Source organism: Saimiri boliviensis, chromosome 17, assembly GCF_048565385.1.
Source record: "Saimiri boliviensis isolate mSaiBol1 chromosome 17, mSaiBol1.pri, whole genome shotgun sequence".
NCBI classification, from domain to species: Eukaryota; Metazoa; Chordata; class Mammalia; order Primates; family Cebidae; genus Saimiri; species Saimiri boliviensis.
In genome coordinates, this window is record NC_133465.1 from 19,591,758 (window position 1) to 19,608,854 (window position 17,097).

A 17,097-nucleotide genomic window follows, 5' to 3' on the forward strand; every position below is an offset into this window, starting at 1 on the left:
CAAAAATGTACCAAATGGTAAAGAGCATTGATGCAATGAAGAAACTGCATCAACTAATGGGCAAAACAGCCAGCTAGCATCAAAATGGCAGGATCAAATTCACATATAACAATATTAGCCTTAAATGTAAATGGGCTAAAGGCCCCGGTCAAAAGACGTGGACTGGCAAATTGGATAAAAAGTCAAAACCATTGGTGTGCTGTATCCAGGAAACCCATCTCATGTGCAAGGATACACATAGGCTCAAAATAAAGGGATGGAGGAAGATTTACCAAGCAAATGAAGAGAAAAAAAAAAAAAAAAAAAAAAAACAGGAGTTGCAATTCTTGTCTCTGATAAAATAGACTTTAAACCAACAAAGATCAAAAGAGACAAAGAAGGACATTACATAATGGTAAATGAGTCAATGCCACAAGAAGAGCTAATGATCCTAAATATATATGCAGCCAATACAGGAGCACCCAGATACATAAAGCAAGTTCTTAATGGCCTACAAAGAGACTTAGACTCCCTACACAATAATAGTGGTAGACTTTAACACTCCACTGTCAATATTAGACAGCTCAACAAGACAGAAAATTAGCAAAGATATCCAGGACTTGAACTCAGATCTGGACCAAGCAAATCTAACAGATATTTACAGAACTCTCTACCCCGAATCCATAGAATATACATTCTTCTCAGCACCACATTATACCTTTAAAACTGACCACATAATTGGAAGTAAATCACTCCTCAGCAAATGCAAAAGAATGGAAATCATAACAGTCTTTCAGACCACAGTGCAATCAAATTAGAATTTAGGATTAAGAAACTAACGCAGAACTGTACAACTTCATGGACACCAAGCAACTGGCTCTTGAATGTGGACTGGATAAACAATGAAATGAAGGCAGAAATAAAAATCTTTAAAACCAACGAGAATTAACACACAACATACCAGAATCTCTGGGACACATTTAAAGCAGTATCTAGAGGAAAATTTATAGCAATAAATGCCCACATGAGAATCAAGGAAAGATCTAAAATTGACACCCTGTCATCAAAATTGAAAGAGCTAGAGGTGCAGATAAAAACAAACTCAAAAGCAAGCAGAATACAATAAATAACTAAGATCAGAGCAGAACTGAAGGAGATAGAGACACAAAAAACCCTTCAAAAAAATTAATAAATCCAGGAGATAGTTTTTTGAAAAGATCAACAAAATAGGCAGAGCACTAGCCAGATTAATAAAAAAGAAAAGAGAGAATAGTCAAATAGATGCAATAAAAAACGATAAAGGGGATATCACCACATATTCCACAGAAATACAAACCACCATCAGAGATTACTAGAAACAACTCTATGCACATAAACCAGTAATCCTGGAAGAAATGGATAAATTTCTGGACACTGATACCCTCCCAAGCCTAAACCAGGAAGAAGTCAAAACCCTGAATAGACCAATAACAAGGGCTGAAGTCGAGGCAGCAATTAGTAGCCTACAAACCAAAAAAAGCCCAGGTTCAGATGGGTTCACAGCAGAATTCTACCAGACATACAAAGAGGAGCTGGTATCATTCCTTTTGAAACTATTCCAAATGATACAAAAAGAGGGAATCCTTTCCAGATCATTTTATGAGACCAATATCATCCTGATACCAAAACCCGGCAGAGACTTAGCATGGAAAGAAAACTTCAGGCCAATATCCGTGATGAACATAGAAGCAAAAATCTTCAATAAAATACTGGCAAACTGATTGTAACAGCACATCAAAAAGCTTATCCATCACTATCAAGTAGGCTTCATCCCAGGGATTCAAGTCTGGTTCAACATACTCAAATCTATAAACATAATTCACCACATAAACAGAACCAAAGACAAAAACTACATGATTATCTCAATAGGTGCAGAGAAGGCCTCCAATAAAATTCAGCAGCCCTTAATGTAAAAACTCTGAATAAACTAGGTATCGACGGAACATATCTCAAAATAATAAAAGCTATTTATGACAAACCCACAGCCAATATCATACTGAATGGGCAAAACTGGAAGCATTCTCTTTGAAATCTAGCACTAGACAAGGATGCCCTCTCTCACCACTCCTATTTAATAGAGTATTGGAAGTTCTAGCCAGAGCAATCAGGCAAGAAAAAGAAATAAAGGATATTCAATTCGGAAAGGAGGAAGTCATATTGTCTCTATTTGCAGACGATGTGGGTGTATATTTAGAAGATCCCATCATCTCAGCCCAAAATCTCCTTACTGATAAGCTTCTTCAGCAAAGTCTCAGGATACAAAATCAATGTGCAGAAATCACAAGCATTCCTATACACCAATAACAGACAGAGCCAAATCAAGAATGAACTGTCATTCACAATTGCTACAAAGAGAATCAAATACCTAGGAATACAACTAACAAAGGATGTAAAGGATCTCTTCAAGGAGAACTACGAACCACTGCTCAAGGAAATAAGAGAGGACACAAACAGATGGAAAAACATTCCATGCTTACGGTTAGGAAGAATCAATATTGTGAAAATGTCCATACTGCCCACAGTAATTTATAGATTCAGTACTATCTTCATCAAGCTACCTATGACAGCCTCTTCACAGAACTGGAAAAAACCACCTTAAACTTCATATGGAACCAAAAGAGAGCCCGCATAGCCACGTCAGTTCTAAGCAAAAAGAACAAAACTGGAGGCATCATGCTACCTGACTTCAAACTATACTACAAGGCAACAGTAATCAAAAGAGCGTGGGACTGGTACCAAAACAGAGATATAGACCAATGGAACAGAACAGAGGCCTTGGAAGTAACACCACACATCTACAACCATCTGATCTTTGACAAACCTAACAAAAACAAGCAATGGGGAAAGGATTCCCTGTTTAATAAATGGTGTTGGGAAAACTGGCTAGCCATGTGCAGAAAGCAGAAACTGGATCCTTTCCTGACACCTTACACTAAAATTAACTCCAGATGGATTAAAGACTTAAACATAAGACCTAACACCATAAAAACCCTAGAAGAAAATCTAGGCAAAACCATTCAGGATATAGGCATAGGCAAGGACTTCATGACCAAAACACCAAAAGCATTGACGACAAAAGCCAAAATAGTCAAATGGGATCGAATTAAACTCCACAGCTTCTACACAGCAAAAGAAACAATCATTAGAGTGAAGCAGCCACCAACAGAACGGGAAAAAGTTTTTGCAATCTACGCATCTGACAAAGGGCCAATATCCAGAATCTACAAAGAACTAAAACAGACTTACAAGAAAAAAAACAAACCCATTTAAAAGTGGGCAAAGGATATGAACAGACTTTTTTCAAAAGAAGGCATATATGAGGCCAATAAACCTATGAAAAAATGCTCATCATCACTGGTCATCAGAGAAATGCAAATCAAAACCATGTTGAGATACCATCTCATGCTGCTTAGAATGATGATCATTAAAAAATCTGGAGACAATAGATGCTGGAGAGGATGTGGAGAAATAGGAACACTTTTACACTGTTGGTGGGAGTGTAAATTAATTCAGCCATTGGGAAAGACAGCATGATGCTTCCTCAAGGACCTAGAAACAAAAGTTCTATTTGACCCAGCAATCCCATTACTGGGTATGTATCCAAAGGATTATAAATTCTTCTGCTATAAGGACACATGCACATGAGTGTTCATTGCAGCACTGTTTACAATAGCAAAGACCTGGAACCAACCCAAATGCCCTCAATGATAGATGAGACAAGGAAAATGTGGCACATGGAATGCTATACAGCCATAAAAAATGATGAGTTTGTGTTCTTTATAGGGACATGGATGAATCTGGAAACCATCATTCTCAGCAAACTGACGAAAAATAGAAAATCCAACACCACTTGTTATCATAGGCAGATGTTGAAAATAATGAGAACACATGGACACAGGGAGGGGGGCATCACATTCTGGGGTCTGTTGCCAGGGAATAAGGGAGGGACAGTGCGGGTAGAGAGTTTGGGGAGGGATAACCTGGGGAGACATGCTAGATATAGGTGACGGGAGGATGGAGACAGCAGACCACATTGCCATATGTGTACTTGTGCAACAATCCTGCATGTTCTGCACATGTACCCCAGAACCTAAAGTGCAATAAAATATATTTTAAAAAAAACAGAACTGCATTCCAATAAAACTTTATTTGTAAAAATAAGAAGCTTCCCCACAGGTTGAATTTTACCCGTCCCTATTACGTGATCATGATTGTGAATAAAGACAGTTTTACTTCTTCCTTTCAACCCAGATAGCTTTTATTTCCTTTTCTTGCCTAACTGCACTGGCTTCAGTACAATGCTGCTCAAATAGTGAAAGGAGACATTCCTGTGTTCCTGATCTTACAGGGAAAGCATTCAGTTTTTCATCATGATGCGTGTTAGTTGTAGATTTATCAGAGATGCTCTTTATCATGCTGATGGCCTTCCCTTGTATTCTTTAGTTACTAAGAGGATTTTTTTTTAAATCAGGAATGAATGTTGTATTTTATCAAATGCCTGTATCTACTGAGATGGTCATATGGTTCTTCTCTTTTAGTTTGTTAATGTCGTGAATAACTGATGTGAAATCAACCCTGTGTTTTGGGATCAACCTCACTTGTTTACGATGTATTATCCTTCTAATATATTAGATTTGCCAAAATTTTATTTAGAAATTTTTAGAAGGCTATCTTTTAGAGTAGTTTTAGCTTCACAGCCAAACTGAAAATAAGGCACAAAGATTATCCTGTACTACCTGCCCCCGACATGTTCATAGCCTCCACAATTATCAGTCTCCCTCACCAGAGTGGTATAGTTGATCTCATTGATGATCCTGAATTGACATATCATAATCACCCAAAGTCTATAGTTTATATTAGAGTTCAGTCTAAGGACATGTATTTATCATTGTAGTAGTATCCAAAGTAGTTTCAGAGTTTTAAAACTCCTTTGTGCTCCATCTGTTCATCTTTTCCCACCTTCCCCAACTCCTGGCTACCACTGATTTTTTTTACTGTCTCTATAGTTTTGCCTTTTCTAAAATGTCATATAGTTGGTATTCTACAATGTGCAGCCTTTAGACTGCATATTTCACTTGGTAATATGCCTTTGTGGTTCCTTCATGTCTTCTCATGACATGATAGCTCATTATTGCATGGTTGTACCAGAGGTGGTTCTGTCACCTAAAGGAGGGTATCTTGGTTTCTTCAGAAAGTGGTTAAATTTTTATGTCCACGTTCATGAGGGAGTTTTTCTTTTTTGTAGTATCATTGTCAGATTTTGGTTCAGGGTAATGCTAGAGTGACAGAATAAGTTGTATTTCTCCCTTTTTTTTTTTTTTTTTTGAGGGCTAGGGGAGAGGCCATGTAAAATTGTTATATTACTTATTAAATATGTGGTAGAATTCACCAGACCATAGCTATCTGGGCCTGGAGTTTCCTTTCTAGGAAGGCTTTACTTATGCTTTGTTTTCTTTTATAGATATAGAACAGTTCAGGTTATTCCTTCTTGATTAACTGTGGTAGTTTTTATTTTTCAAGGAAAGTGTCCGTTTCATTAAAGTTGTCATGTTTAGTCACATAAAGCTGACCTTATTATATTGCTATTCTTTTAGTGTCTGTAGAATCTATAAAATGTCATGTTACTATGTTTCTGAAATTAGTAATTTGCATCTTTTTTTTTTTTTTTTGAGACGGAGTTTCGCTCTTGTTACCCAGGCTGGAGCGCAATGGCGCGATCTCGGCTCACCGCAACCTCCGCCTCCTGGGTTCAGGCAATTCTCCTGCCTCAGCCTCCCTAGTAGCTGGGATTACAGGCACGTGCCACCGTGCCCAGCTAATTTTTGTATTTTTAGTAGAGACGGGGTTTCACCATGTTGACCAGGATGGTCTCGATCTCTTGACCTCGTGATCCACCCGCCTCGGCCTCCTAAAGTGCTGGGATTACAGGCGTGAGCCACCGCGCCCGGCTGCATCTTCTTTTTTATGATCAACCTGACTAGATAGTTTTATCACTTTTTTTGACCTCCTCAAACTGTTTGGTTTTAATTGATTTTTTTTCCTATTGTTTTTCTGTTTTATTGGTTTCATCTTTGATGTTACGGTCTGTTCGGCCCGCTATAACAAAATACTGTAGACTGGGTGGCTTATAAACAACAGAAATAGATTTCTCACGGAAGTCCAGCATCCAGCTGATGGCAGATTTGGTGTCTGGTGAGGGACCAATTCCAGGTTCATAGATCCCTTTTTGCCCCCTGTGTCCTCACATGGCAGAATGGGTAAATGATCCCTCTGGGGTCTATTATATAAGAGCACTAATCGCATTCATGAGGCTTGGCTCCCAGGAGCTAATTACCTCCACAAAGCCCCACCTTCTGATAACATCACCTCTGTGATTAAGTTTCAGCATAAGCTTAATAACATAAACTTAAGTTCTGGGAAGATGCAAATGTCAACCATGGCATATGTTTATTTATTTATTGCTGGTAGAGTCTTTATTAGATGGTTATTGCTGTACTACAGAGTCAGATGAGTGCCGTGTAAGCAGTGTCAGAGGCCTGTGTGTTCAGCCCAGGAATGTGGATCTTCTCTCCCTGTTGATCACAGTGGGTAGGTTTCTTCAGAAAAGCCCCAGAGGCGGGGACCCGTGAGCCCCAAGGTTAGAAGTAGAAGTGGAAGGCCTCGGTCACATGCTGCTTCCACGCTTCCAGGCTGGGCAGGAAGGAGGAGATGCCCATGACGTGCCAGGTCTCCCCGTCTGACATCAGTAAAGTCTGGTAGGACAGCAGCCGCATGCCTGCCTCTGCCAGGAGGCCAGTCATGGTAGGCAGCATTGCAGGGTCAGAAGCCTGAATCTGGAATAGGAGCAGGGACAGGCCACTGCGGAGAGGCACTTTCGGCCTGAAGACAGCTCCACTGAGCCCCTGCAGCACAGGTGTGGTGCCTTGGACCAAACCCACAGCCTGGTAAGGGGCGCCTGCCAAGGCCACAGCCAGGAGACATTCCCCGAAGCCCTGCTCCCCTGGTGGTGCCGGGCTGTGGGAGGTGGTGACATTGAGGCCAGCCTCTTTCACCAGCAGCTTGACGTTCACTAAGTTCACATCCGCCTGCTTGGAAGCCTCCTTCAAGAGGCCGACGATGACTGCAGGGCTTAGGCAGTTCCCAGCATTCTTCAGGGATGTTCCTTGTGTTATCACCTGGATAGTCCCTTTGGGAGACCCAGCCCAGGCTCGCATCAGTGTCCCCCGAGCTTCTGCCAGACCAATCCAAGGCTTGGTATGTGGAGAGAAGGCGCTGGTAAGGGCCTGGGCATTTACAAGCCCTGTGAGAGCTTCACCATGTCCACGAACTGAACAGCAATTTCCTCCCCACAGCGGCTCTTCGCCTTTTTGGTGCTCACACCCAGGTGGGGACAGCTGATGACATTCTCATGGTCCATCAAATTTCGGTCCCGTGGTGGCTCTTCCGTAAACACGTCCAGCGCAGCCTCGGCACACTGGCCCGACTGCAGGGCCCGGAGCAGGGCACCTTCGTCCACGATCCCTCCGCAGGCACAGTTCACCACATGTACCCCCTTCTTGCACTGGGCACAGGTGCTGTTGTTGGATAAGCCTCTGGTGGAGGGCAGGAGAGGAGTGTGCACAGTGATGAAATCACAGAGAGGCCAGATCTCCTCCAGGGGCAGCTGCTGAAACACCAAAGGAGGCCGAGACCTCTGGGGAAATGATGGGGTCATACCCTATTGTCTTCATCCCAAAGGACTGCATCCGGTTAGCCACCTCTCTCCCAATCCTTCCCAGGCCAAGAATTCCCAGGGTCTTTCCATTCAGCTCTGTTCCCATGAACTGCAGCTTGGCGATCAGCTCCTCTCTGCTAAGGTTCTTCTTCTCCATCACCTGCAGCCCTCCATTTTGCAAGATCCTCCTTCAGCAAGGGTCCAGGCTGTCACTGATGAGCACTTTCCGCAGATTTGCAAAGGCCGTTGCTGGAGGTGGCCTCGGAATCGGCCGCTGCAAGTGGAGGTGCTTAAGCCGAGAAGCTGTGGTTGGGCCTGGCATGCCGGAATTGGCATATGTTTATTATGTCATTTCCTCGCTTGCTTTGGGTTTAATTTGTTCTTTTTTTAGTTTCTTTCTTTTTTCTTTTCTTTTCTTTTTTTTTTTTTTTTTTTTTTTTGGTTGCTTAAGATAGAAGTCAAGATCATTGACTTGAAAGTCTTCTAATATAGACATTAAGTGCTAAAAAAATTTTAAGTACTATTGCCGGGCGCGGTGGCTCAAGCCTGTAATCCCAGCACTTTGGGAGGCCGAGGCGGGTGGATCACAAGGTCAAGAGATCGAGACCATCCTGGTCAACATGGTGAAACCCCGTCTCTACTCAAAATACAAAAAATTAGCTGGGCATGGTGGCACGTGCCTGTAATCCCAGCTACTCAGGAGGCTGAGGCAGGAGAATTTCCTGAACCCAGGAGGCGGAGATTGTGGTGAGCCGAGATTGCGCCATTGCACTCCAGCCTGGGTAACGAGCAAAAACTCCGTCTCAAAAAAAAAAAAAAAAAAAAAAAAAAAAAAAAAAATTTTAAGTACTATTGTAGCTGTGTTCCACAGATGTTGGTATGTAGTATTTTCATTTCGTTCACAATACTCTTAATTTCTCTTTGCATCATGTCTTTGACTAGGGTTATTTAGATGTGTATTAGTTTTTGAATATTTTGATAAGATATTTTGTTATTGATTTCTGATTTGATTGCTTTGTGGTCAGAGAACATACTTTGTATGAGTTAAATCCTTCTGACTTAGTTCTTTTACTAAGCTTGATTGCAGAACCTAGAATGTGTTGTGTTTTGGAAAGTGCTCCCCGAGTACTAGAGAAGCATGGTGGTGTTCAAGTCTACCCCTTCTTGCTGATTTGCTGCTCCCTTGTTTTATCACTTACTGAGTAATATTCAAATGTCAGACCGTACTTGTGAATTCGTCTATTTGTTCTATCAATTTTTGCCTCATACATTTTGAAGCTGTTATTAGGTACACAGTCATTTAAGATTACATGTTCTTGATTAACTGAACTTTTAAAAGTCATGAGGAAATGACTGTTTATAGCTGGTAAATATTTTTGCTGTGTGAAATTTACTTTGGTGTTAACATAGCCATTTCTTCTCAGGCTTCTTTTGTCAACTCTTAACCTGCTATATCTTTTTCCGTCCTTCTGAACAATTTGTGTTTTAAAATTTAAAGTGTTTTTCTTTTCTTTCTTCCTTTTTTTTTTTTTGAAACAGAGTCTCACTCTGTTGCCCGGCTGGAGTGCAGTGGCACAACTTCGGCTTACTGTAACCTCTGCCTCCTGGGTTCAAGTGATTCTCCTGCCTCAGCCTCCCGAGTAGCTGGGGGTTACAGTTGCATGCCACTACACCCGGCGTATTTTTAGTAGAGACAGGGTTTCACCATGTTGGCTAGGCTGGTCTTGAACTCCTGACCTTGTGATCCTCCTGTCTCAGCCTCCCAATGTACTGGGATTATGGGCGTGGGCCACTGCACCCAGCCTAAAGTTCTTTTTTTTTTCTTTTTTATAGGAAGCATGTAGTAGGTTCTTGCATTTTAATCCAATCTGATAATCTGCCTTGTAAATGAGATTTTTAGGCTAGTTTCATTTATAATGTGCTTATTGATACAGTTAGGTTTATCTGTCATCATGCTTTTTGATTTTCATTGATCCCTGCCGTTCTTTGTTCTCTTCTTTTTCTGTTTTCTTCTCAATCAGTCTAGTAATTTTTGTGATTTATTTTTAATTTCCCTTTTATGACTTATTAGCAATAACTATTTTTTTCTATCTCAGTGGTTGCACTACAATTTATAGTATATGATTTTAACTGATCACAGTCCATTTTCAAAAATATTATGCCATGCCACATACGGCATAAGAAAATTACACACACACACACACAAAGAAAATTACAAATGAAAAACCAAACATCATATGTTCTCACTCTGCTGTGAGGATGCAAGGACATAAGAATGATACAATGGAGGTTGGGGACTTGGGGGCAAAGTGTGGGAGGGGGGTGAGGGATAAAAGGCTATATATACTAATATACTTTTATTTCCTCTCTGCCAGCCAGACACTTCTGGATTTGTAGGGTTATAGTTTTCTTTAAATTTAAAAAGTTTTGGCCATTCTCTTTATATTTTTTTGTCTCTCTTTTTCCCTCTTTTGGGACTTATTCCTGCTTGAAGTTTTCTCGTAGTTCACTGATGTCTCAAATTTATGAAACTTCTCTTTGGTGATGTCTAATCTGTGTTCACTTCCATCCATTGTAGTTTTCATTCCTGATATTGTAATTTGAATCTCTACAAGAGTATTTTGCTTTAAAATATATAATCTTCCATGCCTCTGCCAATCTGCTTGAGCTTAATTTTGATATACAGTTGAGTTCCATATGAACAGCTTGATCTTTCCGGTCTTCCTTTTATGATTTGGTCGAATTTCCCACTCCTGAGGCAAGATCTTTGTGATGGCTCTATTCATTCCCATGTTAAGTCTGAGTTTTCCCAGCATCACTCATGGGAATGGACATTCTTTTTGGCACCTTGTGAGCAGCAGGCATGTTTCTTCCCCTTGGTCTGGGGCAGTTTTCTGGCACATATGCACTGTTCAGTACTCTGCTAGATACACAGGAGGTATTTTTGCAGATCTTCAGTGTTCTTTCCCTGTACTTTGTCTCCTTTCCAGTGTTCTGTTTTGCGATCTCTGTCTGCCTTGGCTTTACCAGACTCTCAGCTTCATCATCTCATCTCAGGGAATCTGGTAGACTCTGTCAGTTTTTTCTCTCTGTGTGATAGCCTGGAAACTCTGTGAAGGCAGGGAGCTGGAGTGTTGGTATGAATTCCATTCGTTTCCTGTCTAACGGGATCATTGCCTTCATTACCTGAAGTCCACTGCCTGGTAAATCATTGTATAATATATTTTTTCTGTTTTCCTTTTGGTTATTTCAGGCAAGAAGGTAAACCAGCACTTGCTGTCCATCGTGGCCAGAAGCAAATTGCAGCAGAGCTTCGGCACCTGCTGTCGACTGCTAGAATGCTTTTCTACCCCTTTGCTTAAGTGCTTCCTTCTCACCCTTCGTTTCTTGGTGTAGTCATCTCTTCCTCAGGGAAATCTTTCGTGGGCCCAGTATAGATGAAATTCTCCTATGTGATCATGGAACTCTGTTTTCTTATACCATCTATCTGAATTTGTAATTGTCACTTTTGTTGTCTTTGTTCCCCACTACACTTAAGACTAAATGAAAGTAGAGGTCTCGTCTGTTTTATCTGCAGAGCTTAGTGGAATGTCTGCCACACTGTAGGCACTCAGTGCATATTTGTTCTGTGTATGAAGGAGACAGTGTTTAAAAATGCACAGTCCTTTTTACCTAAAAAGTACTCATATGTTTTATTTCCACCTTGTTTTCTCCCTGACACAGATTCTGTTAGCCTATCTAGAATCAAGGATGAATTTCATTTATATGAACACTTACTGGAACTTAAGAATAATGAAGATTGCGCAGTAGTGCTAGCGGCTTCGTGTTTCGGTACCTCGGACCCGGCAGCCGCTTTTGGTGCTAAGCTGCAAGGAAGTGCCTCTCGGCTAGCTCATTGGAGCTTGAACCCATTGTCACCCCTCCGACTTACCAGCAAAAAAAACAAAAAATAATGGTTGAAGCAGATCGCCCAGGAAAGCTCTTCATTGGTGGGCTTAATATGGAAACAAATGAGAAAGCCCTTGAAGCAGTATTTGGCAAATATGGACGAATAGTGGAAGTACTCTTGATGAAAGACTGTGAAACCAACAAATCAAGAGGATTTGCTTTTGTCACCTTTGAAAGCCCAGCAGACGCTAAGGATGCAGCCAGAGACATGAATGGAAAGTCATTAGACGGAAAAGCCATCAAAGTGGAACAAGCCACCAAACCATCATTTGAAAGTGGTAGACGTGGGCCACCTCCACCTCCAAGAAGTAGAGGCCCTCCAAGAGGTCTTAGAGTTGGAAGAGGAGGAAGTGGAGGAACCAGGGGACCTCCCTCACAGGGAGGACACGTGGATGACGGTGGATATTCCATGAATTTTAACATGAGTTCTTCCAGGGAACCACTCCCAGTAAAAAGAGGACCACCACCAAGAAGTGGGGTTCCTCCTGCTAAGAGATGTGCACCTTCAGGACCAGTTCGCAGCAGCAGTGGAATGGGAGGAAGAGCTCCTGTATCACGTGGAAGAGATAGTTACGGAGGTCCACCTCGAAGAGAACCGCTGCCTTCTTGTAGAGATGTTTATTTGTCCCCAAGAGAATGATGGGTTTTCTACTAAAGACAGCTATTCCAGCAGAGATTACCCAAGTTCTCGTGATACAAGAGATTATGCACCACCACCACGAGATTATACTTACCGTGACTGTGGTCATTCCAGTTCACGTGATCACTATCCATCAAGCGGCTATAGCGATAGAGATGGATATGGTCGTGATCATGACTATTCAGATCATCCAAGTGGAGGTTCCTACAGAGACTCATGAGAGTTATGGTAACTCATGTAGTGCTCCACCTACACGAGGGCCCCCGCCATCTTATGGTGGAAGCAGTCGCTATGATGCTTACAGCAGCTTACGTGACGGATATGTGGAAGTCGAGACAGTTACTCAAGCAGCCGAAGTGATCACTACTCAAGTGGTCCTCCACGTGATTCCTACAGCAGTTCAAGCCGCGGAGCACCAAGAGGGGTGACCGTGGAGGAAGCCGATCTGATAGACGGGGAGGCAGAAGCAGATACTAGAAACAAACAAAACTTTGGACCAAAATCCCAGTTCAAAGAAACAAACAAAAAGTGGAAACTATTCTGTCATAACTACCCAAGGACTACTAAAAAGAAAAATTGTGTTACCTTTTTAAAATTCCCTGTTAAGTTCCCCTCCATAATTTTTATGTTCTTGTGAGGAAAAAAGTAAAACATGTTTAATATTATTTGACTTTATGACATTGCTTTTCAACAAGCAAATGTTAAATGTGTTAAGACTTGTTGTACTAGTGTTGTAACTTTCCAAGTCCCTAAAGGCCACTTCCTATATGATTTTTCCCCATAAGTGAGGCAAGCAATTCAAAGATCTTCCACAAAACATCTAGCCATCTAAAATGGAGAGGTGAATCATTCTGCCTATACAAACAAACTAGCTGTTAAGAGGGTGGTTGGGGTATGCTACTCATAAGATTTCAGGGTATCTTCCAACTAAAACCTCCATGGTCTCAGTACAAAAAACCTGAAATCAGATGCCTATGTAAGGAAATAATCACCCAGTAAACCCAAAACTGCAAATGGATAATGCTGGCCATTTTGCCTTTCTGACATTTCCTTGGGAATCTGCAAGAACTTCCCCATTCCCCTCCCCCAATAAGACCATTTAAGTGTGTGTTAAACAACTACAGAATACTAAATAAAAAGTTTGGCCAAAACAAAACAAAACAAAAAGAATAATGAATATTAACAACTTACAGCAGAAATTAAACAAATGGGAAATACAGTTAGCGTACTACAAAAGGAGCTATCTGAAACAAAAGAGACAAAATTACAGTTAGAGCATCAGAAAATCGAATGGGAACAAGAGCTGGGCAGTTTGAGGTATGACACTCTAGTTTTTTGTTTGTTTGTTTTGTTTATTATTATACTTAAATTCTGGGGTACACGTGCAGAATGTGCAGGTTTGTTACATAGGTATACACGTGCCATGTTGGTTTGCTGCATCCATCACCCCTGTCATCTACATTGGATATTTCTCCTAATGTTATCCCTCCCCTAGCCCCCCAACCTCCTGATATCCCTCCTGTAGACCCCAAACCCCCAAATAGGCCCCAGTGTGTAATGTTCCCCTCCCTGTGTCCATGTGTTCTGATTGTTCAACACCCACTTAATGAGTGAGAACATGAGGTGTTTGGCTTCCTGTTCTTGTGTCAGTTTGCTGAGAATGATGGTTTCCAGCTTCATCTATGTCCCTGCAAAGGACATGAACTCATTTTTTATGGCTGCATAGTATTCCGTGGTATATATGTGGCACATTCTAGTTTTAAAGAAATATTTATACTAAAGATAATATATTAGAATTTTTGTAATTTCTGACTTGCCTTCTGGGGATTAATGGGAGATTTCCTTCTTGGTCTTGTGGAACACAAAATTCTTGGAAATAATAAATTATTAACTGTGAATTCTTCTGCTAATAAATAAATGCATATTCTTTGCAATCTTAATGGCCATGTAGAAGTCCACCATATGAAATCTTGTTATTCATTTAACAAATTGCAATTTGAGTTTTGAAATTATCTTGTATTTATAATTATTGATATAAGGAGCATCTTTTCTCATTATTATTATTTATTAACACAGGATCTCACTCTGTGCCTGAGGCTGGAGTTCAGTGTTGTGATCATACCTCCCTGCAGCCTTGAACTTCATCCTCCTGCCTCAGCATCCTAAGTAGTTGGGACTACAGGTTCCTGTTCCCATGCTTGGCTAACTTTCTAAGTTTTTTGTAGAGACAGGATCTCACTACATTGCTCAAGATAATCTACAACTCCCGACCTCAAGCATTCCTTCTGCCTTGGCCTCCCAAGCCATTAATATTACAGGCATGAGCCATTATGCCCAGCCCATAACATTTTTTATATAAATCTTGCATCCCTAAACTGTTTGCTTTGAATAAATTATCCAATATAGAATTATTAGGTTGAAATACAGGAACTTTTTAAAAAAGACCTTTCATCAGTATTAATTTTTCTCAAGAATGTTTGTGTTAATTTACAGTCCAACCAACAGAGCATGAACTGGCCACTTTTCTAAACTCAAAGTAATTTTTTAAAAATTTATACAATTTTATTCTTTTTCAGAATTTTGGCGTATTTCATAGCTTTAGGGGATACACATGGTTTTTGGTTACATGGATGAATAGCTTAATCCCCTATTATAAATGAGAACGTGTTTTTATTTGGCTTTCCAGTCCTGAGTTACTTCACTTAGAATAATGGCCTCCAGTCCCTTCCAAGTTGCTGCAAAAGACATTATTTCATTCTTCTTATGGCTGAGTAATACTCCATGGTGTATATATACCACATATTATTTATTCCATTCACTGGTTGACAGACACTTAGGTTGATTTCATATCTTTGCAGTTGCAAAATGTGCTGCAGTAAACAAACATACATTTGCCGGAGTCTTTTCGATGTAATGATTTCTTTTCCTTTGGGTAGATACCAAATAGGGGATTGTTGGATTGAGTGGTTGCTCTATTTTAGTTCTTTGAGAAATCTCCCTGCTGTTTTTCATAGAGGTTGTACTAGTTTACATTTCCATCAGCAATGTATAAGCAAGCATTCCCTTTTCACCTCATCTGCATCAATATCTTTCTATTGTTCTTCAACATTTTAATAATGAGGATGCTGGCTGGAGTATGGTGATATTTCCTTGTTGTTTTAGTTTGCATTTCCCTGAATATTAGTGATGTTGGGAATTTTTAAATATGTTTGTTGGCCATTTGTGACTCTTCTTTTGAGATATGTCTGTTCATGTCATTTGAGCACTTTTTGATGGGATTGTTTGTATTTTCCTTGCTGATTTATCCCTTGTCAGATGCATAGTTTGCAAATATTTTCTCCTATTCTGTAGGTTGTCTGTTTACTCTGATGATTATTTCTTTTGCTGTGCAGAAGCCTTTTCATTTAGGTCCCATGTATTTATTTTTGTTTTTGTTACTTTTAGTTCTGGGGTCTTTGTCATAAGTAATTTGCCTAGGCCAGTGTCTGGAAGAGTTTTCTCCTACACTTACTTCTAGATTTTTTTTTTTTTTTTTTTTTTTTTTTTTTTTTTTGTGGTTTCAGGTTATAGATTTAAGTTTTTAATCCATCTCTTTTTTTTTTTTTTTTTTTTTTTTTTTTGAGACGGAATTTCACTCTTGTTACCCAGGCTGGAGTGCAATGGCACGATCTCGGCTCACTGCAACCTCCGCCTCCTGGGTTCAGGCAATTCTCCTGCCTCAGCCTCCTGAGTAGCTGGGATTACAGGTACGCGCCACCATGCCCAGCTAATTTTTTGTATTCTTAGTAGAGACGGGGTTTCACAATGTTGACCAGGGTGGTCTCCATCTCTTGACCTCGTGATCCACCCGCCTCGGCCTCCCAAAGTGCTGGGATTACAGGCTTGAGCCACCGTGCCCGGCAATCCATCTCTTTTTAAATAAAAAATATTTTTTGGTAGAGATGAGATCTCATTATGTTGCCCAGGCTGGTCTTGAACTCCTGGGCTCAAGCCATTCTCCTGCCTTGGCCTCCCAAAGTGCTGGGATTATAGATGTAAGCCACCGTGTTAGGCCTAATCCATCTTGAGTTAATTTTTATATATGGTGAGAGATAGGGATCCAGTTTCATTCTTCTACACATGGCTATTCAATTTTCCCAACACCATTTATTGAATAGGGTGTTCTTTGCCCAGTTTGTGTCTTTGTGCACTTTGTGAAAGGTCAGTTGGTTATACATATTTGGCTTTATTTCTAGGTTCTGTATTCTGTTCCATTGGCCTATGTATCTGCTTTTATACCAGTACCATGCTGTTTTGGCTACTTTAGGCTTGTGGTATGGTTTGAAATCTGGTATTGTGATGCCTCTGGCTTCATTCTTTTTGCTTGGGATTGCTTTGGCTATTCAGGCTCTTTTTTTTATTCCCTGTGAATTTTAGAAGTACTTTCTCTAATTTTATGAAGAATAACAGTAATATTTTGATAGGAATTGCGTTGAATATGTAGATGGCTTTAGTTAATATGGTCATTTTCAATATATTGATTCTTCTAGGAACATAGGGCATATTTCTATTTGTTTGTGTCATCTATGATTTCCTTTTTTCCTATGAAAGAGCTCTTCAGCAGTGCTTTCTAGTTCTCCTTTTAGAGATCTTTCATCTTGATTACCAAGGAGGTGAAAGATCTCTAAAAGGTTAAGTTTTTGTTGTTGTTGCCGCCACTATCATAAAAGGGATACAGTTCTTGATTTGATTCTCACCTTGGCCATTCTTGATGTTTACTAGTGCTACTGATTTGTGT

At 40.4% G+C, this 17,097-nt stretch overlaps 1 protein-coding gene and 2 pseudogenes across 1 annotated transcript in view; 2 read left to right on the forward strand and 1 right to left on the reverse strand.

The window, feature by feature from the left end:
- Nucleotides 1-17,097, forward strand: part of CCDC144A (coiled-coil domain containing 144A) — an 81,133-nt gene that overhangs the window by 44,987 nt on the left and 19,049 nt on the right. The window contains 3 exon segments of the mRNA XM_074387997.1: nucleotides 11,456-11,538; nucleotides 13,489-13,637; nucleotides 16,991-16,995. Of these exon segments, the coding sequence (XP_074244098.1) occupies nucleotides 11,456-11,538; nucleotides 13,489-13,637; nucleotides 16,991-16,995 (237 nt within the window).
- LOC141581812 (D-3-phosphoglycerate dehydrogenase pseudogene) lies at nucleotides 6,567-7,839 on the reverse strand (annotated as a pseudogene).
- On the forward strand, nucleotides 11,586-12,880 carry LOC104651601 (RNA-binding motif protein, X chromosome-like; annotated as a pseudogene).